Raw genomic sequence first — 23,167 nt, forward strand, 5'->3', positions numbered from 1 at the left:
ACTACAATAAAGAAGTTAGATTAAAAATATGTAATTAGGGCTTCCCTGGTGGCGCAGTGGTTAAGAATCCACCTGCCAAGGCAGGGGACACGGGTTCGAGCCCTGGTCCGGGAAGATCTCACATGCCGTGGAGCAGCTAAGGCCGTGCGCCACAACTACTGAGCCTGTGCTCTGGAGCCCAAGAGCCACAGCTACTGAAGCCCGTGTGCCTAGAGCCTGTGCTCCGCAACGAGAAGCCACCGCAATGTGAAGCCAGCGCGCTGCAACCAGAGAAAGCCCGCACGCAGCAACGAAGACCCAACGCAGCCAAAAATAAAATAAATGAAATAAATAAATTTATTTTAAAAAATACATAATTACATGAAGTAAAAATGTTTGTTTACATTATTTTAAAAACTCATTGTACACTCTCAAAAGCTAAGAACTGACTTAGAGCTTAAATTTTACTATGAATCAACTATTACATCTTTATTGAGGACAATATTTATTCAGCATCTACCAAGTGCCAGGGATGGAACAAATGCTGTCTCCTTTAATTTCTGCAATAAAGCAATTATTATAAACTCCATTTTATAGATTAGGAAACAAATACAAAAAAGGTTAATTAACATATCTAGGTGACAGAGATAGTAAATGAATGGAACTAGGATTCAACTTCAGATCGTTCTGACCCTAGAGTTCTGTCCTTTTTCTTCTTCTTTTTTTTAAAAATAGTAGTTTGTATCTGCTACCCCCAAACTCCTAACTTATCCCTCCCCCACCTCTTTTCCCCTTTAATAACCATAAGTTTGTTTTTTATGTCTGTGAGTCTGTTTCTGTTTTGTAAATAAGTTCATTTGTATCATACTTTAGATTCCACATATAAGTGATATCATATGGTATTTGTCTTTCTCTGTCTGACTTATTTCACTTAGTATGATAATCTCTAGCTCCATCTATGTTCCTCTTATTTTAATACAGTGACATGCAAACTGAATTTTGCTGATGATGAATTTAAGTTGTATTACTGATAAACTGGGTGAAAATTTATCAAATTAACAATAGGATATACTCATCAGGAAAAAGGTATTGGATCTTAAGAGTACCTTTTTGGGAGTCTTTATTACAAGTAAAATTAAAATCATATGTTTTCTATAGTTAATTTGGTGAAATCAGCTATGCAAGTGGAAGATATCCATCAGCCCCAGATTTTAAAAGAACACCATATGCAATTTAAAAAGGTAAAAAGCAAAAAGTAAAGTTAAGCAACTTAAACAAAATAAATTATTTTATGTTCCTGTTTCCCCTTTAGAGCAAAGAATTTTGTAGATATAGGTATTAAATGTAGGAACTTTGGACTAGTTTGGATACAATTAATAATTAAAATTTGATCTATTCAGAACACTGGAGATTTTTTTTTCAAGTTGGTGGTAGGAACAAGGAGAGTTTATAGGTAATTTTAATGACTACATTTGAAATTTAATTATAAAAGCAAATTCTACAGAAAGAAAATATCATTTAGATTAAGGAAAGGATTATACGGCTTACATGTGTGCTACACATAAACATACATACAATTAGAACATAATGGCAAATACTACAGCTTTCTGTTAATTTTGCAGAACGGTTAAAACACCCTATATCCATACACTTTCCACTAATTCTCTTATATGGGTCACCAGCCTCTTCCACCAATGTATTTTCTACATTGGCATTTAAGCATAAGGATATAATGATTATGATCATGGTCTCTGGACTCAGTCTGCTTGAGTTCAAATCATAGTTCTACCACTTTCCAGCTTAGTGGCATCAGGTATGTTACTTTACTTCTCTGCACCTATGTTTCTCATGTATAACATGGACAATAACAGTACTTATCTCCTAGGACTGTTAAGAGGATTAAATGAGTTAATATATATAACATACTTGGAACAGTTCTTGGCTCAACAAAATGTTAGCTATTATTATTATTCTACCTCTTACCTTAAAAAACACCCCCAATTATCACTGTAGCTTATCAACTGAGAACTAAATAAATATTTAGTTCAAACCCTTTGGGGACTTGTTATCTCCTTGTAAAGTCTGTCCAGCAGTGAACTTTTATGTGATCCATATGAACGGTGACAATCTTCTCTTTAGTCTTGGATGTTGATGTAAACATCAATAAGGAATTCCAGAAAAATGAAAGGCAAAGAAGATGGCCAATATGTAACCAATAACATTTTCAATCCCTAATTATTGCAATTAAGGTAAAGGTGGATCCAAACTCTTAACAAAAACATGATTATTATCAATACAGAACATAATCTATAAAATATGATCTGAACATGGAGAAACAAAGGAACTATGCCCTACCCATTGGCTACCAACCAGATGAGAGCATACTGTTTCACATTACCAGGATCCAGGAGCACCCCTAGAAATAAAAGGTGTTACTATGATAATCAGCTACAGCCATATTACTGAACTTTGCTTAGCTGTGTTGGCCAAACCCAGATAAAACATGCATATTCCTAGTCTCAGTTTTATCTTTATGTGACTTCATATGAATTATGGGAACTGACATCAGTACTACAATTTATTCCCACAAAGGTCATGGAAATGAACCTAAAATAGTTAGAATCTCTGACTGACGAAAAGACCGCTTGTGGTGGTATCAAAAATCCATCTCACTAATTAGGTTTAGTGTTCAATTAAAAGCCATCTTCAGAAAAATCTTAACTATGTTCACAAAGCAGCATATTCTTAGCTTAGCTAATGAGTCTATGATAAGGTGCAATCCAAGCCTCTGTCACATCTTCTTTTGTGATACACTGGTCAAGTACTGGATGGATGGCTCTTCATTCATAACTAAAGAGACATTTTTTAGCAAAGGGATCTGGATTGGTCTAGTGAGGCTAGGTCAGAAGACCCTAGGATCCTATACCATTATTCAGGAAATTCTGAAAAATGCCAGCCATCATGTGTCCCAAAAGTTTTATCACAACACTCCCAGTTTCCTCAAATCCAGCACTTATTTTTGTTATTGGGCCTTGTTTACTGTTATGGGCTGAACTGTGTTCCCCCAAAATTCATATGTCAAAGCCCTAATCCCCAGTACCTCAGAATGTGACCATATTTGGAGATGCCTATAAAAAGGTGATTAAGTTAAAATGAGGCCATCAGGATGAGCCCTAATCCAATCTGACTGTCCTTATAAGAGGAACTCTGATACACAGAGACACCAGGGATGCACGTGCACAAAAGGATGATTATACGAAGAGGCAGCAAGAGGGCAGCCATCTGCAAGCCAAGGAGAGAGGCCTCAGAGGAAGATAACCCAGCCAGCACCTTGATCTTGGATTTCAGCCTCCAGAACTGTGAGAAAGCAAATTATGCCACCCAAGTCTGTGGTATTTCCTTATAGCAGCCCTAGCAAATGAATACAGCTGACATTCCTAAATACTGGGGGCTCAGCTTTGAGGAGCCATGGTCCTCAAGGTTAGAAGCAAGATGGACCACTTCCCATAATGTGAGACCGTTGTGGAATTCATTGAGTAGTTAGCTGCCAAAGAACTACTTTGCTTTGCTTCGTAGCATTATGCTTCTTGCTAAAAGATAACCTCACTGCTCGAGACGGTGCTGCTGGAGGCCAGTTCCAGGCGTAGTACTAACAATGTACTGAAAGGGGCCAGAAGTATGAAAAACCAACTCATTTCTCTTCTATAGTGTTGAGGCCCCTATCGGGGCCCCTCAACGATGTCTTCACAATTTAGCTCTTCACAACTAGGTCTTCAGTGAGTCCTATGCCCACTACATGCCAGCTAAATCTGCATAAGACTCAATCACAGTTCCTCCTAATATTTTATGAATGTTATTTCCTAGCTGATTAATCACACCTCACTGCCAGGTACCTACTATCTTTCCACTGTAACATGGCACATAAGACCTCTCTAGATCACAAGGGGCAGAGCCAAGATACGAGCTCACAGTGAAAGAAACAGAAGACTGAGTTAGCTTGTGCTCCCGCCATTTAGTGCTGTAAGATCTCAATACATCCAACTGGGGCTGAGACACAATTTTATTACTGCCTTATTATAAGCACACCTCACTATATATAGACATTGATAATAGATCAGAAACATTAGAGAAATGTTCTATTTAGAATAAATCTGGGGAAAAAATGTGAAGATAATAAAACTCTTTTGTAATACAAATACATTTAACTAATCAACACTGAAAGAGCTTTTAAAATGCATTAGACTTTTTATAAAAAGAAGGCAAACCAAATCAGGAGATACCACCTCACACCCATTAGGATGGTTATTTTTAAAAACACAGACAATAACAGGTATTGATGAGGATGTGGAGAAAATGAAAGCCTAGTGCACTGTTGGTGAGAATGTAAAATGGTATAACTGCTACGGAAAACAGTATGTGGTTCCTCAAAAAAATTTTAAAAATAGGATTACCACATAATCCAGCAGTTCAACTTCTGGGTATGTACCCAAAAGAACTGAAAGCAAGGACTCAAAGAGATATCTGTACATCTTTGTTCACAGCAGCATTACTCATAATGGCCAAGGAGTAGAAGCAACCTAAATGTCCACCAACAGATGAATGGATAAACAGAATGTGGCATATATGTGGAACATTACTGAGCTTTAAAAAGGAAATTCTGGCTACAACAGGCTATAACATGGATGAACTTTGAAAACATTGTATTAAGTGAAATAAGCCTGTCACAAAAGGACAAATGTTGTATGATTCCATTTATAAGAGGGCAAATCCTAGCAGAAAGGCCTTTTTGAGGAACCAGAAGACTTCAGAATTACTGCAGTGAAGGGGTCAAGAATAACTTCATGTATTGTTATTACAAAATCACTGTCTTTGCTGTAACTCTGATGTTTATTGTGAATGGTTTTATCTTTTCATATATTGATATTATCTAAGAAACATTTACACTGACTTGACTGTTTTCTCAAGGAAATCTGGAACACAGTCTCTTCTCCTGGCCTCATGACCTCCCACAGTTTCACAACGTCCTTCTGCTGCCCCCACTTGTCCTACTGATGTTTAATGTCTGCCCCCACACTCTCATGAAACTGCCAACAAATTCACCAACAACTTCTATGTTGCTCAATCTAACAGACAGTGTTTTTTTTTGGCCTCTCAGTAGTGACAAGACACTGTCAAAGATTCCTTCTCTTTTGGAACTCCTTCTTTCCTTGATTTTTTTTTTTTTTTTTTTTTTAAACTTGGCCGAACCATGAGACTGGCAGGATCTTAGTTCCCCAACCGGGGATGGAACCCAGGCCCCAGCAGTGGGAGTGCCAAGTCCTAACCACTGGACCGCTAGGGAATTTCCAGATATTTGTGTTGCCAGTCTCTGGAACTTTTCAGTCTATCTTTCTGATAATTCAACTTCAGTCTGCTTTTACAGATCTGTATTAATAAATTGGGCTAATCCACCCTTGCTACATAGGCATGGCCAATTTAAAAAGGCAGGAGCACTCCAGCACTGTTCAAACAAGAATGTTTTGGATCTTTCATCCTGTTTCCTCCCTTGTCCTTTGTTCTCTACTCATTTCCAATGTGTTCCAGGTTTCTTTCTTATGCGTTTTTACCTCAAATTTCTAGCATCACATTTGCCCCTTGGGCGTAAGGATAGTTTCACATATCTTTATTATCCCTCTGGTACTACCTAAGATACCATGTGCACTCTTCCTCTAAAATAAATAACCATTGTTTTCCTTTCTCTTCTCAATCTTAGAAATACTGTTTCCAATCCAACTATGCATCGTAAATTCTAAGGCATTTCTAAAATACATAATCTAATCCATTACAAAGTAAAAAATGTAGGCAAATGACACATTTTAAAATGCATGAAAACAACAAATTTACCTATTTGTTTTTCTATGAATAACCCACTGTGTTGATACATGGATGATAACTTAATCTTGACCTAGTCTGAGCATTCCACAGGATGGAATTTTTTATTCCAGCTTTAAGACACGTCTTAACCACTCTTCCAAATTGCATAGGGCTGACTGTCAGCAATATAACCCAGATACAGTTTTCTTTCATGCTTTTGTTACCCCAGTTGTTTCATTTGTTAACATCTGTCTCTAGAGACAAGACCATCTACCAATGGAAACCTTTTTTGGGATATTCATTTCAACCAAGGTAATTGGACTCACTCTCCTCCCAGAAAAATGAAAGGTAGAAAAGACAAATTTGGAAAAAACAAAGAAGGAAAATTTCCTTCTAAGGCAAAGATATTTTGTATTTTTTTGATCAGTCATTTAATATTCTTTTAAATTAAACTTAGAAGTTTTCTAAAGTTCTATAAAATCAACTAAAGGGGCCTCCCTGGTGGCGCAGTGGTTGAGAGTCCGCCTGCCGATGCAGGGGATACGGGTTCGTGCCCCGGTCTGGGAGGATCCCATATGCCGCGGAGCGGCTGGGCCCGTGAGCCATGGCTGCTGAGCCTGCGCATCCGGAGCCTGTGCTCCGCAACGGGAGAGGCCACAACAGTGAGAGGCCCGCATACCACAAAAAAAAAAAAAAAAAAAAAAAAAAAAAAAATCAACTAAAAAATACCTCTGGAATATAACTAACTTTAAAGTAATTTTTTCAGTCAGAAAGTTTAGTGTATTTAAAAAGTGAGCCCTCTAGAATCAGACCAATTTCAATAAGTCATTCTGCCAAGTATAAACTGTGTGACCTTGGGGAATGATATAATCCCTGTGATCCTACTTCCCCATGTGTAAAATGGGTGTGATAGTGAAAGCCTGCCCCCCACAGGCTTAAAAAACCCTTCCTGAAACCATGCCCCATAGGTTTAATAGAAACTGGTGATTAACAGAAGTTCTTGAGCTTGTCTTACAGAAGAGCAGATAAGGGAACAGCTTGTTAAAAACCCCTATGCTCATAAGACAACAAAACTGGCTGAAACTGTGTGGAACCAATGGGGCCAATCAGAGTCTGTGCAGAAGAGACTTGTTTGTCCAGGGAATGACCTTTCCACATCAGAGGGTCAAAAACTCTATCTTCAGAGCATGCTAACGCTGCCATTTTCTGAACATGCATCCCATGAAGAAGCATGTAATTCAGATACGGCTGAGCAAAGCAGCAATTACCGCACCTTTTTCCTACCTCCAGTCACCTTCCCTTGCACTTCTGACCATGCTATACGCTTTGCCCATAAATATCCCAAGCCCCCCAGCCTTCAGGGAGGTGGATCTGAAATCTTTTCTCCCATCTCCTCACTTGGCTGCCTTGTAAATAAACTCTTTCTCTGTTGCAAACCTTGACATCTCAGCATTTGGCTCGTTATGAGAAAGGCAAATGAGCCTGGTTCAGTAACAGTAGCGTCTCTTGAGAGGGTTATGTATGAATTAAATAAGATCACATAGGTAAAGAGCTTTACCTATGTACAGTGACTGGGACATACTAACTACTTAATAAATGTTACTTATTTATTCATTTATTACTATTATCAAATAGTACTGGGTTCAAAGCAACATGCAAGATATCTCGGGAATACCAAGGATATAAGATATTGATCCTGCCTCATGGAGTTCGCAATTTAGGAGCAGAGATAAAACGTCTGCAAATAATTATAATGGGAGGCAACATGTGCTAAGAACCTTAAGGGTTCAATACAAACTGTAAAGTCTGTTTGTAGTAAGTGGCTTCTGAACTGGGATTTGACAAATGGATAAAACTTTGAAAAATACATGTAGATTAAGAGGTCACTCCAAGCTCTGAGAAGATATTGCGTCAAGGTTCAGAATTAAGAAAACATAAGGCCTGCATTGAAAACCACAAAAAAATTAATTTGGCTTAACTACAAAGTAGTCTAGAGGACTATAAGACTAAAAAGGTATGTTAGGACCAAGCAGTCAAAAGCCTTGTCTGACAAATTGGAAAGGCTGTATTTGAACCAGAGGGGAATAAGAGAAAATAAATGTTTTTGAACAAAGGAAAAAAATGAAATCATAAAATATGATTTAAGGAGTTTAAGGAACTGTCAAAGGAGCCTAAAGGCAAGGAGACCTATTAGAAGATGATCACAAGAGTCCAGGCATTAAGGAGTTAATGCTGGAACCAGAAGTTCTGCTAACAGTAGGAAAAAAGGATACTAATATGGAAAAGTAGTAAAGGGATTATCAACAGGATCAGTTATGGAATACACAGTAATCTAAGGTAACGCTGCATCTGAACAAGAACAGTTTAAGAATGATCCTATAGTTAGTCCACACAGAGTATGGTTTCCAAAGAGAGTAAACCTCCACAATTTAGAACCAAGGCAAAAAAAATTTTTTTTCTGAAATATAAATCAGTAAGAATAATAACAACAAAACAACAGCAATAGTAATAATTTATATACTATTTGTCAGGTACTGTTCTAAATTGTCCTAAGTCCTTTACATATAGTAATTCACTTCCTCATTAATCCTGTGAGAAGATACTTTTACTTCTCCATTTTTGAGGAAATGGAGGACAAAGGTTTTAAGTAACTTGCTCCAGGTCAAAAACCTAGGAAGTAGTAGAGCAGTGATATGAACCCAGGGAAGATGGCTCTATGACCACTTTCCTACCCAGTATACAAAATGCCTCTAGATATGTAACACATGAGATTAATACCAACCCTAAGAGATGGTGTGCAAACATGCTGCTGATAGACCTTAGTAATCAGCCAATTTTAATCAAAGTCATCAAGATAGCACCTTAGGGAAATAGGAATGTAATTTAAGCAATGCAAATAACACTGAAATCTGACCAGTTGTGTTTTGACATTTTCAGATAACTATTAGTTGACATAATTGACAAAAAGTAGTAGTTTGCACAGAGCTTAGAAAAGGGGATTAAAGAAAAAGAATATCCCTGTATAGGGGAAAGGCTGACCTGACTATTTGGCAAATAAAATTCCAGAGGAGAAAAGAGATTACTTTAGCTTGAGGTCAACATCCCCAGCAGTCAGCAAGAAAACTTGGTAGTAATCTAGTTTGCAGCGTAAACTTTCCTCTAGGAGTCACTTAATTTATAAATATTTCGGTTCAGCTGGGAGTTACTGATTTCAATGTAAATAAATAAATGGGCATTCTGATATATCAGCTTGCTTTCTTCTAAATTTGGTTAGAAGAAAGTCTGTTGAGTCTGGTAAGTTTTCAGTAAACTGGTAAAATAAAATTCCTAAACTTACAAATTTGAGGATGAACTCTTCCAAAACTATGAAATCATGGTGTTAAGATCCAGATGACCAGGCAGTTTCTTTCTCTCTATTTCTGTACTAATTGATTACTCATTATACATTAACTCCTGGGTGAGGTGGGGATATATCAAAAACCAAAACAAAGAGTTCTTGTCCTTATAGAGCTTACAGGCTAGTCTCACTTTAAAACAGGTAGCATAAGCAAAAGTACAGACAAGAGAGAGTCTACACTAATTAATTTTGATTGTCCTTGAAGATAATGAGCTAACTGAGGTAAAAGACATGGAAAGAAGAATTTTCACTCACTGTATATTCTTTTTCACCTAATGAATTATTTTTAAGCAATGTGAAGGTACTATATATTTTTAATGATTAAATAAAATTATTTAAAATTGGTAAAAATAATTAATGAATCAGAAAATAAATTTGAAGAATTATTCAGAATACAGCACAGAGGGATAAAAGAGATGGAAAAAAGGAGTCAAGAGATACGGCTGACAGAACGAGGAGAGTCAGAAATAGGAATTCCAAAACAAGAGAATTAAGGAGAATGAGGGGGAGAATAATCGAAGAGATAATAATTGAGAATTTCCAGAGTTAAAGATATGAGTCTTCAGATTGAAGAAAACACACCACATCTCAAGAAAGATAAATAAAACAAAACCTATACCTAGACATCTTGTGATAAAATTACCAAACATAAACGTTACAGAAGAAAATCTTGAAAGCATTCCAGGGTGGGACGGGGGTGGGAGGAGAGACAGATTACCAGCTAAGAAAAAACCAGTATGCTGACAGCTGACTACTCATTTCCAGGAAGATATAAGATAATGAAATTACATCTTCAAAGTGTCTAGGGAGGGACTTCCCTGGTGGTCCAATGGCCAAGACTCCACACTCCCAATGCAGGGGGCCTGGGTTCGATCCCTGGTCAGGGAACTAGACCCTGTATGCTGCAACTAAAATGATCCCGCGTGCCACAACTAAGACCCAGCACAGCCAAATAAATAAATAAATATATTTTTAAAAGTGCCTAGGGAAAATAACTGTCAACCTACAATCTACACACAGTTATGTATCAATCAAGAATGAAAGCAAAATAACACTTTCAGTCAGAAAGGCAATGTCATTACAGGCAATAGAGCTTCCACCTGTTATTTTGGGATGATCTTGGAAACCAGCCTTCAGTCTATGAGGAAGCCCAGGCTACATGGAGATGCTACATGTTCGTGTTCTAGCTGACAGCCAGCATCAGCCAGCCTTTGAGATGACTCCAGACACCATCTGACCACAACCACACAAGAACTCTCAAGTGAGAACTACCCACACGTGTCCAGTCAAGTCCTGGAACCATTAGAGAAAATAAATAATTGACTGCTATTGTTTTAATCTAGTAAGTTCTGGGATTTAGCAACAGGTGACCCAGAACATGAGGACTGAGGTAAGGGAAAAAAACATCAACTACATAAACTGCAAAGTATGAAATTTCTTTTGCAGCTAATCTTTTGATTGGTTCAGCACGAGGAATTGTTGAACTGCTTTTGTCTATTTTTTTTCCTTTTGCTTAGTCATATATTCATTAGCCTTTTAGTGAAGGTTCCTTCTATAAAGTCCTATGGTATCTTAGTTGAACTAAGAGAGAATATTTTCCATATCTCAGCATGAGAAGAGAAATTTGTACCTCTGTTGGTGGTAGACAGATATGATTGTGGCAGCAGGAACCAATCACCCCTGAGCCCAGGTAAGACGTAGACCTGAGGTGGAGTGTAGAAATTCATAAGGAGTAGGTGTATAAACAATGGCCCCTTCCTACATCAGTCATTCTGTCACAGAGGTATCTAAGTTGAAGAACTGGCAGTTAAATTTCTGAACATGGAGTTCTATTTTAAGCGACTTTTTAATGGAAAGTTGAAAACACATAGGTATGAAAAATGCATTGGCTCAGGTTATAATAAAATTTCTGTAACTTCTTTGAAAATTTACACATTTATGAAAGAAAATTAATTTCTGAATAAAGGTTCTGAAAATAAGTTAGATTTTCTTTGTTTTGTCTGAGAACAGATGGTTGCTTGTACATTAGGTCCTAAGCCTATATATGTAAAGGAAGCATAACAATTACACCTTAATTGAATGGAACACTAGACTGAAGAATGTTTCTACTTCTATACACAAAATATTTTATAGGATCACATCCACTTCTTGTAATTGTTTACAACTATTTCCAAGCAATCTAGAGGAACTGTTGTTTTAAAAATAAGTACAGTAATCATGTAGTACTGTGCTCCTATGGTACAGAGGGCACCAAGATACAGAAAATTTCAAAATTCATTAAAAACCCTCTTCTTTTTTGCCCCTCCAGATATTACCACTTTCTCCCCTTTGCTCTTCCAGTCCTTCCAATAGCACTGAAATTAAGTTTGTATATTAAATTTTGTTTGAAATACCTAGAGTGGCTTTTGTTTTCCTGACTCAGCGATGACTGAAACAGTACTTGTTAACAGAAGAGTTATTTGGTTTAATTGTGGAGAAACCATTACCACTTGCTTCCCTTGATTCTTGGATTTACATTCTGGGGAGAGAATGTAAATTCTCTAAGGGAGCAATTCTCTAAGGGAGAAACAGCATCATAGGACAGCACCTTAACTTCATAGGTTACAGCTGGTATGGAAAATAAGTCTTTTACAGTGTTTTACCAAGCCAGTTCCTTAGATTAGTATATGATAAAGCCAGCGAATTCCATGTAACCATAGCTGTACTTCTTTTGCTATAAAATTAGTTTTTTAGCTGTATGGGCTATCAAGACAGTAGCCAACAAATCCCTTAAATCAACAGATGGAGTTGCTGATAGAAGCACTGCAGTGAGAGAACTTAATTCCATATTTAAAAGAGGTGTCTATTCCAGTGAGGACAAATCACTGCCCCCTTCATGATGGAAGGGGTCTGAATCACTGCCACTAGTGACTTGATGGTACCCTAGGGAATGGTGCCTTCTAGACTGCTTAGCATTTGCCTCAGCTGTTGGCAGTTTGGGCTCTCAGCAGTGGTAGCATCCAGAGCAGCCTTCATAAGAGGAAGTCCCACGTTTGAGCTCATGTTATCCAGGCTGCTATTTATTGTCCCTTTGCATATGAGCTCACTGACCAAACACTGGGGTGGCTAGGGGAAGAGGGTGACTGACACCCACAGGACAGCTGATCTTGTCCATTTGACTACTGAGAGTCTCCACTGCAGTGGGAAGTCTTTGGTGAGTATTCACATGGGACACAAATACCCTTATACTCTGTGCCCATTACAAGATGCCCATCCACACATCTCTCATCTAGACTTTCCTGTCACCAATCCTCAAATTCTGTTTTTTCCGTTTCCAAACAAACCAGTAGTCACTGCTTATTAATCAAGGTAGATCTGTTTCCCTGATCATTTCTCCAACTACAGTCAAATTTTAGGTCCCCGGAGATTAGTATTAACTCAGAGTCAGTATCTAGTAACCCCCCAAAAGGTCTGAGTATTTCACTTTTTCTCAGAGTCACCCTAGTAAGTGGAGGCAAATCCTTTTAAAGAAAACTGATACATTGGGCTTCCCTGGTGGCGCAGTGGTTGGGAGTCCGCCTGCCGATGCAGGGGACATGGGTTCGTGCCCCGGTCTGGGAAGATCCCACACGCCGTGGAGTGGCTGGGCCCGTGAGCCATGGCCGCTGAGCCTGCGCGTCCGAAGCCTGTGCTCCGCAACGGGAGAGGCCACAACGGTGAGAGGCCCGCGTACCGCAAAAAAAAAAAAAAAGAAAAAAGAAGACTGATACAGTCTTTATACTACCTTACACTCCAATGCTGTACAAAAGTACTCACACTTTTTTATCTACGTTATCAAAAGCTTAAATAAAATCTGCATAAATTACTATATTTAATATAAAAATATAATGTTGATGATTTTACTTATTTGTCTTAGCTCAACAATCAGGTTGGGGAAAATATATAGCTATGTGCTGTCAAAACATAATCTATCTTAATGTTAGCAAAAAAGAAACATTAATTGGAAAATCTACAACTTATAGTTCCAGTTACATTATTACTAATGGTTAAGTAAATGTTGATTCTTGAAGGTTTATTATGCCTTATTGACAAGGATTGGACATTAAAATGTAAAAAAATTCCAGGGGTTTCTGACGTATAATAAATGTTTACTGAGTTACCTTCTAGGGAGAAAACATTGTCCTGAGTTGGACTCAACCTTTTATATTACTGGAAACAGCCTTGAGAACATTGATTGCATCACTTCTCACTATGGGCAGATGGCTGGTCTACTACAGTGTTAAAGTTCTTTAGAGGCACAAGAAGATATTTCTCAAAATAGATGAGACTAATCCTAGAGTCTAGGGTACACTCTAACGTTAAACCTTTTTTTGTACAACTACTCTGTAAGAAGGAATTAGAACTGATCATCCGGCTTTACCCATGTATTTATTATATACTAATTATTTAAGTTAAATTGAGGTGTTGAGCACCTTTGATCCCCCACTCCATTTCATTTATTTTACTGATGTCTAACCCCACTGATTTAGTCAGTCATTCATCCCATCTGCTTCTCTGAAAAATGTAGTGTTTGGTAGTTTTAGCATTTCTTAGGGTGACTTAATAGCAGGGATAGCAGGGAATTTTAGTTAAATTATCAGATCAATAAATCATTAGGCAGAAATAACCAGCTACAAAGGGAAAATTTAAAAGTATTGATTTTAAATAAAAACAACTCTATAAACAAAGTAAAATATTTGTTATCTTCAAGAAGTAATCTTCGGGCTTCCCTGGTGGCGCAGTGGTTGAGAGTCCGCCTGCCAATGCAGGGGACACGGGCTCGTGCCCCGGTCTGGGAAGATCCCACATGCCGCGGAGCGGCTGGGCCTGTGAGCCATGGCCGCTGAGCCTGCACGTCCGGAGCCTGTGCTCCGCAGTGGGAGAGGCCACAACAATGAGAGGCCTGTGTACCGCAAAAAAAAAAAAAAAAAAAAAAAAAGAAGTAATCTTCATTTATATTTGATTATTTGATTCTGGTGTGATCAAGAAGTTTATGATGGGAAACATTTAACTCCATCACCAAAACTGGATTTTACTGACTAAAACAAAAGGACACCAACACTTAGAAATGCTTTAGGGGTAGTAGGAATAACTGGCATCACAACGCTGACATTTAGGATAAAAATAAAGGTCCTTATTTCCTATTCTTGAATTACAAATGCTAGGAAGCATAGATAAGAGCTTCAAATGTATAAAATGAAATCTAGTTATTCTAAAAAGTAAGTCATGTGTGATCTATTACCTTCAGTAGCATTAAAGAGGAAGGTTAAAAAAATATCAGCTGTGTTGGATAATTCAGTCAGATTAATATGTGGATGCCATATATTTTGTCAGCTAATTTAATATAAATTTTACTATGTATTACATACATTTGATATATATGTTATGTTAAAGCTGTGTTTATCAAACTGTAATATAGATACCATAAAAAGCTTTTATTGTCTATATTTTATATACATTATATGTCTTATATAAGAAATGCCTGCTTATATTCCTTAAGTCTCAATCACTTCCATTACATCTCATCTTTCCTTCTACTAACCCTAATTTAGATAGTTGATACAGAGAGATCAGAATTAAGGATAACATGGGACCACAAGAGCCATTTGGGCAAATTACTGGAGGCTCCATCATCTGTTCTAGAAATAAATACCTTTTTAATCTCCTTAATCTCTTTGTTCCAGTCTTTCTCCTTCCTCCTGATTTTCTTTTTTCCTTTTTTTTTTTTTTTTTTTGCGGTACACAGGCCTCTCACTGCTGTGGCCTCTCCTGCCGCGGAGCACAGGCTCCGGACGCGCAGGCTCAGCGGCCATGGCTCACGGGCCCAGCCGCTCTGCGGCATGTGGGATCTTCCTGGACCGGGGCACGAACCTGTGTCCCCTGCATCAGCAGGCGGACTCTCAACCACTGCGCCACCAGGGAAGCCCCCTCCTGATTTTCTTATTCTTTACCCTTTCATAGCTTGCACTTCTCTCTTCTGTATCTTTTTTGGAACCTCTATATTACCTATTCATCTAATGTCATAATGTAGTACTATTAGCAGCATTCAGCGCTACAAGAAGTTGCCCTCCACCAGATAGACTATAAAAGACTCATTCAACCAGTCAACACCCCTCCCCCGCCTTTTTTTTTTAACCATCTGCTATGCGTCATACAGGTATAAATCTAGGTATAGAAAAGTAAAATGAAGAAAAGTAAGCAAAGTTCCTGCCCTAAAAGTGGTCAAAGTCTTAGGGAGCTGATTATGAAATAAATTATGAAAAAGGTCTAAAATGATGGCATGGAGGGTGAAGCAACTAAACCTTTTCATTTTAAAATAAAAGGTTGTATCATTTTCTCTTACTCAACATAGTGACTGATATACAGGACATGGGGTATATGAAAAAGCTGATAAAGAGGTGCAGTGATATCTGTGGAAACCCTAATGGGGGAGGGAAGGTGAAGTCTAATTATCTAAGGGTAGAAAGGCCAAGCCTCAAAGAAAGTAGGTCAGACCTAAACATGGATAAACCTCTCTAATCTAGACAAGGAAAATTTTTTATCAATGGCTGAACATCTTGCACACTGCAATGAGTCAAGATGCTAAAAAGCCACTAATTTTAAGGTCTTTATTTTCTACGGCTTTCATAAAAACTTTTGTTTCAACAATTGACCTAATCTATAAAACAGCCTAAAGAGTGTTATCTTTGTGTCAACCGAAGGATGACCTTTCCTAAATAACCTTTCTAAAACCTCAAGAGGTCAGCTATCAAAACATACAATATTAAGTTAATATTCTCTCAAATGCGAACTCCACACTCTTTGAAGCTACTAAATCATTAGTAGATATAAAAAACTGCTGTGATTGTAGGATTCCTTTTCCCAGGAATTATGTATGGTTATACCAGTATATGTTTTGTTCTTATGTTAAAATGGGGTAAGAGAGTAATAGGAAAATTCTTTCTTGTGAGACTTAATAAGAATTTATATATGTAAATAACACACACACACATAAGCATCCCCAGTTTCGTGATTATAATTGTTTTGTTTTAGAAAACCAGCTCTATAAGGTATTTCAAACCAAAGCCACAGGAATGTAACAGAGGTTACAAAGGTTTTGAAGATTACTAAAAGCATTTGAAGATGATAAAAATTAATCATCTTCCTTTCCTAAATTCAAGCAGAAGTCTCATTTTCCAAAATCATATACTATGATCACAAATGAATGTCCATCCAGAATATGACTGTGTCCAAGGCACCATTTAGCACTCAGTCTACATTTAAAAATAATCAAACCAAATATGACAGCTAGAGAAAAAAATCATCTAAGCTTAAGAGATAAAAATTAATTAATTAATTAAACTTGAGATATCCCCTCATATAAAAAAGTTCCCTCCCCCACAAAATGTGCCACGTTATTGATAACCCCCCCATAAGATTCAAAATATGAAATTGAGAAAACATTCATTATTTTAACCACTTCATCCAAGGCTACTTGAGCTGGAAATCTAGAGTTCATGAAATTGACACAGAAATACAAAGTTTTGCATATTAAACCAAGTGATAAAATGAATATACACACTTAAGCATGGTCTAGTTATAAGTTTTGGATTCAAATGCTACAATTGGCAGTTTTTTTCTTTTTAATAATTTCAACATTATGTTATAAAGGTGAAACACACAAACATGATTATAAAATGTAGGCAGACTGCAATTTCCTACCCTCACTCTCCCCCTTTCCTCTCCTCTGCTTCTAAACCAGGCAGCTCATCATCTACTTCACAGACACAAAAACATACATTCATTGTTGTTGTGAGTATTATCTTTCAGGTTAAAGCTGCACACATTTATAGTATGCCTCAGATTTGGATTACATGACCTGTTTAGTTAACTCTGTAGATATGTCAATCTAAGCACAAGACATTTAATGTTTTTTGATTAATGTACAAGTAGAAATTTTCTTAGTTTTAGAATTTGCCATATGACTCTTCGATTAATTTTTCACTCCAAATGAAGCTTTATAATCTTCATATACTAAGCAAAAGGTTTTTGTGATCTTGAGAGTAACTTGATCAATCTAGACATCAGTTCACTGAAGTATGAGACTAGATTGTACTGCCCTAAAAAATAAATCTGAAAACACTTTTGTTTACATGGAAAGAGTACTGACTAGTCCGCTAGTGTTTAGATAAGAAAACCATTAACAAAAGTGCTCAAATTAATCCTGTATATGTATAAAAGGAAAGATGAGAGAAGCAATCTCTAAACCAATAGCAAATAAGTTCACTCTCCTACCCAAGAAGAAAGTGTGCAGAAAGTATAGAAATCAGCAATATTCTCATCCCATTTTCAACTTCTACCAAATTAGGTATTCTGCTCCTAATTGTGTAACTGTGTGAACAACTGTCACATCAATATTTTCAATCTTAACTTACAACAATCATGTTTAGACCCCTATTAAAATTGAAATAACACACTTTAAAACATTTCAAATTTAACATACCAGCTTTAAAGAGAAAATAAAGACTAACACTTGTAAATATGTTACAGTTTAAAAAGTATCTTCATACACATCATGTGAAGAAGGGATGAGTATTCTCACTTATTAAGGAAAGAAACTGTAGCTTAGAGAGGGTAGATGACATGCCTGAAGTTAGCTACAATGGGAAAGATCTGGAACTAGAAGCCCAAACTCTTAGTTCAACAAACTCATTTTCATTCACTTCTTTAACTGAAGGAGCCAGTTAACAGGTCATCTATTATTGATTCCTAATGTAACACTATAAATGATCTGCTATAATAAAAAGAAATAGAGTTGACATATATTCACTGAGCATGCATCTCAAAACTAAATGAAACTATTTCATTTTAGTAAGCATCCGAAATACTAATGAATTTGTAGTCACTACAAATTTGAGTGTATTTTTCAACGTTTAAAAATCCACTCATAGTTAGCCAACCTTCAATTTTTTAACTGAACTTACTTTAACATGACTCTGTTTTTTAAAGGATTTTAGGATCACATATTCACTTGACAAAACAATATATATTAACCTTTACTACGTTTTTTTCAAATGTCCACTGTTTGAAGGTTTAAAAAAAAACTTGCAATTTTAGTAGTTTCCGTTGATTAATGAATGCTTAAACGGGCAAACTTTTTAATCATAATGCCCTCTGCTGGTAACTCAAGAGCTTCTAGTATATTTATTACAGGAGGTTGGATTAATTTCTTTAACTGTGGTCTCCCACCAACTGCATATAAATCTCTTGGAAAGCCTGTTAAAAATACAACTTCCCTCCTCTACAAAATACCTACAGATACTGTGATTTCAGTAAGTCTGGGATAAGATCTAGAACTCTTATCTTCCCCAACAAATAAGCAGAGAATCACTGGTTTGGTTAGTTATACCAACACCCGACTTTCAAAGCACAGTAACTTTATGAAAAGCTCTGGGAAGGCATTATTATGCCTCTTTTATAGATGAAGACTGAGGCTCAAGACAATTTACTCCAGGTCACATGATAAAAAGTAGCAGAACAACTAACATTTTTTTATTCCTGGAGGTATGTACACTTACAGGAAAGATTAACAAAACTGAATCAGCCTTAAAATTCAAGTATTTACTTCCTTAGATATAGTTTATGAAAGCAGTACATGCTATACCTTCTCAACCATGACTCCACATGAGACTCACCAGGGGAGTTTGTAAAAATGCATACACCCAGGTCCCTCTCCCAGAGAATCAGATTGAATAGGTTTAAGACAGCACCCGGCCATTGTTCTCTCTCTTTTTTTTTAAGCTCCCAAATGATTAGAATTGGCCACCAGGGCTGAGCACCACTTAGGCCCATGGTGCTCAGCCTTTAGTCTGCACAGAATCACCTGGAGGACACAGACTGCAAGGCCCTACCCTGAGTTTCTGATTCAGGAGGTCTGGTAGAGTTTGAGAATTTGCATTTTTAACAAGTTCCAGGTGGTGATGATGATGCTAGTTCTGTGCCCACACTCTGAGAACTGGTTAAGCATACTGGCTAGTGGTTCTCAAAACTGCCTACACATTAGAATCACCTGGAGAAATTTTTAAAATCCTGATAGCTAGGCACACCCTCAGACCAATTCCACCAGAATCTCTGGGGTGGGGTCCAGGGAACAATATGTTTAAAGGTTCTAAAATTAAGAAGCTTTCTCTACAGCAGTCTATAAAAGCTGTTAATGGATGTATAGTGATTTTCTGAGTGGGTAATATAGTATGCAATATTTCTGAAGTTTTTTGGACCAGAAACACTTCTGTCAAGGCACATAACTGACGGCTCTGGATGTGTGAAATACTAGCCTACAGGATAAAGTGGAAACTGCTTTATGCAGCTTATAAGACATTCCCCTCCAACCTCGATCCAGTCTTATCTTTTCCCAGACTCTCCCTGGCTCCACTGCCTGTATTCCTATTAAAATATCAATAACTCTCTATTGCAATTATCTGTTTCAATGTGACTGTTTGCACTATTTCTACAAGCTCACTGGAGTCAGAGTTTGCATCTCACTTTTCTTTGATTCCCCAGAGCTAGCATGATGCCAAGCACAGGCGGTGCTCAATAAACATTTGTTGAGTAATTGAATTCAGACTAATATCCCTACTTTCTGTAGAAAAGGGAATGTGTCAAGCATGGCTTTTATGCAATGTACCATGTGCAACAGCTTTTACACAGCTAACATCAGAACTAAATATTTCTTCTTCATAGAGCTACTCTTGTTTAATATTGCCTTAAATAAAAAAAGAGACTACATGCACTTAGAGATGATACTTAACTTGTCTTGGGATCTGTTACATCTTCAATTCATTAGTAACTTAAGAGTGGCAAAAAGCTTTGGTCATTTTTTATTCTAAGAATCATATTAGCCAAGTGATCCAAAAAGAGGTACAGATGCTTTGTGCATTAACAATGAGATGAAGTTTCCAAAAACCCTTAAAGAGAAGTGAAAACAAAACCAAAAGCTGCTATTGTTTTAAAAATCCAAGTTTTTAAAACTTGGACATGCTAAAATCAAATCAGTTTTGATTTTTCTTTTTTTTTTTTTGGTTTTTTTTTTGCGGTACGCGGGCCTCTCACTGCTGTGGTCTCTCCTGTTGCGGAGCACAGGCTCCGGACGTGCAGGCTCAGCGGCCATGGCTCACAGGCCCAGCCGCTCCGCGGCATGTGGGATCTTCCCGGACCGGGGCACGAACCCGTGTCCCCTGCATTGGCAGGCGGAGTCTCAACCACTGCGCCACCAGGGAAGCCCCCTCCTGATTTTGTTTTTTTAATTTATAAAGAACAGTATTCTTCTGTCAGCAAGCTGCATGCCAATTCAGGTCAAGCAACTTTGGTATATAAAGAAAAAATTGCAAGATTAAGTTTAGTATTCTTCTTCAGTGCCACAAAAGAAAACATGTGACTTCACGCTACACAGGTGGTATGGTCCATTCTGTACCTTTCTGGAACTATGTTTTCTATATACGTCACAAATATTTAAAATAATCACATATATATTGTCTCAAAGCATCATAAAACTAGGTTGCTTCTCAAACTTTTTCAGTTTGTGGTACTGTGAGACTCTATTGGATGAAATCAATCATGTTTACAAACATTAACATATATTTGTTTTTTTTTTTTTTTTTTTTTTTTTTTTTTTTTTGCGGTATGTGGGCCTCTCACTGTTGCGGCCTCTCCCGCTGCGGAGCACAGGCTCCGGACGCGCAGGCTCAGCAGTCACGGCTCACGGGCCCAGCCACTCCGCGGCACGCGGGATCCTCCCGGACCGGGGCACGAACCCGTGTCCCCTGCATCGGCAGGCGGACTCTCAACCACTGCGCCACCTGGGAAGCCCCATATATTTGTTTTTAAAGGGCAGTGATAATTACCTTAACACATATTTTTCATTCAACAAGTAATTACTGAGTGCCATTATGTGTCAGGCACTGTTCTTGTAGCTATAGTTATGCAATAAAGAAAATAGAGTTCCTTATGAAGCTTACAATCTGGTCTATTTTTTCCTAGAAAGGAAAAAAGTGGAAAGATTCGTGTGGTCCAAATTAGAAATAGGGATTCTTTGCAAGGGAGGGAAAGAAGTTAAATCTAAAAGCCATTAGTTTATAAAACTTGCTGGAAGACTCCCAGCAACTCTGAAAAAGCTGATAAACCTAAAAGAAAGATGAAAGTAATAAACTTTAAAATTAGTTAGTATTTACCTCTGAATTCCTTCAAGAATAACCTTAACAGCTTCCATTAACTTTTGAAGATATACAAATGCTTCTTCAAATGATGCTACTTTTGAAGACATCAGAGCTGAATTTGAGCCCAATCTTTGAAACACATCCATGCTAAAATAGAGAAAAAAATGCTCATAGGTACACATGCATATTTAGTGTAATTCAAGTATTTCGATTTCTAATGTATAACATTAGGTAATATTTATAACTCATCTCTCATAATGCTTATCTATTTAAATTAGAAATAAAAGACAGTGACTTGTGAATGTCCCGGCTACCATTCATGCAAAAGATATGGATCAACAACTATACAGGTCTAATCTAAAGTAATACTGTAAAAGCTATGTGAATAATGTTTCACTCTAAGAGACCATAAGAGATGGAAGTAATAATATCAATTTATATTCAAGTCAGTACGTAAGTACTGACAGTACTCCCGTACATAAGGATGAAGAAAAAAAATCAGACATCAGATTTAGAGTTTGCTGAAACTGGATGTTATAAGTGTTCATACACTTTACTCTGATAATTCCAATTTTAGAAATCTATCACATATTAATAATTATTCATAACTGGGTTACAATTAGTAATCACCTAAATGTTCAACAATATTAAAAAAAGTGTTAATTAAATAGTAAATTAGCCACCTGATGAAAGACCAAACAACTATTAAAATGATGCTTATGCCATCTATGAAACAGAAAAATTAAGGTATACAAAATGTACTCAAATAATAACAACCATATAAAAAATCAAAACATATGCTGTATGGGCTGAACAGTGTCCCCCCCAAATTCACGTTCACTCAGAACCTCAGAATGTGGCCTTATTTAAAATAGGATCTTTGTAATTAGTTAAGTTAAAATGAGGTCATACTGGATTAGGGTGGGCACTACCCTATGTGAAGACAAAGGCAGAGAGTGGAGTGATGTATCTACAAATACTGCTGGCAGCTACTAGAAGCTAGGAGACAGTCATGGAATAGATTCTCCCTCAGAACCTCCTAAAAGAACCAACTCTGCAGACACCTGGATTTCAGACTTTCTAGCTTCCAGAACTCAGTGAATAGATTTCTGTTATTTTATTTTATTTTTCAATATTTTTTATTGAAGTATAGTTGATTTACAATGTTGTGTTAATTTCTGCTGTACAGCAAAGTGATTCAGTTATACATATATGTACATTCTTTTTTTTATATTCTTTTCCATTATGGTTTATCATAGGATATTGAATATAGATCTCTGTGCTATATCGCAGGACTCTGTTGTTTATCCATTCTATATATAAAAGCTTACACCTGCTAACCCCAACCTCTTTAAGGTTGTGCATAGGTGCTCTAATAATAGTTTTATAAAAACTATTATTTTTATTTTATAAAAATTGTGCATAGGGCCTACCAGATCTTCAAATGAGCATCTCTATGTGAAAGACTCAAGCATGAATATGTTGAGAAGTTCTACAGTGACTCTGGTACACAACCAGGCATGGGAAACAATGAAGTAGGCTTTAAAAACTATATACCAATAAAATAATATAAGCATTTTTCACTTACTGAAGTACTATAATGTAAAGTCTATTATCCAGAAATTACCAAGAACTCTGTAACATCCAACACAAATGTATGTATATTATAGGTCAGGTCTAAGGTACATAAAGTACTCAAATGTTTTCTAAATGAAAGGAACATTAAAAT

At 37.0% G+C, this 23,167-nt stretch overlaps 1 protein-coding gene across 1 annotated transcript in view; it reads right to left on the bottom strand.

Moving 5' to 3' along the window:
* Positions 1 to 23,167, bottom strand: part of LOC307049107 (E3 ubiquitin-protein ligase RING2) — a gene marked incomplete at both ends in the record, with an annotated part of 167,266 nt that overhangs the window by 22,582 nt on the left and 121,517 nt on the right. Inside the window, one exon of the mRNA XM_079698484.1 lies at positions 21,454 to 21,585. Coding sequence (XP_079554610.1) covers positions 21,454 to 21,585 — 132 coding nt within the window. The remainder of the gene's footprint in view (positions 1 to 21,453; positions 21,586 to 23,167) is intronic.

The sequence above is a fragment of the Hyperoodon ampullatus genome (genome assembly GCF_949752795.1).
Source record: "Hyperoodon ampullatus genome assembly, chromosome: 2".
Lineage (NCBI taxonomy): Eukaryota > Metazoa > Chordata > Mammalia > Artiodactyla > Ziphiidae > Hyperoodon > Hyperoodon ampullatus.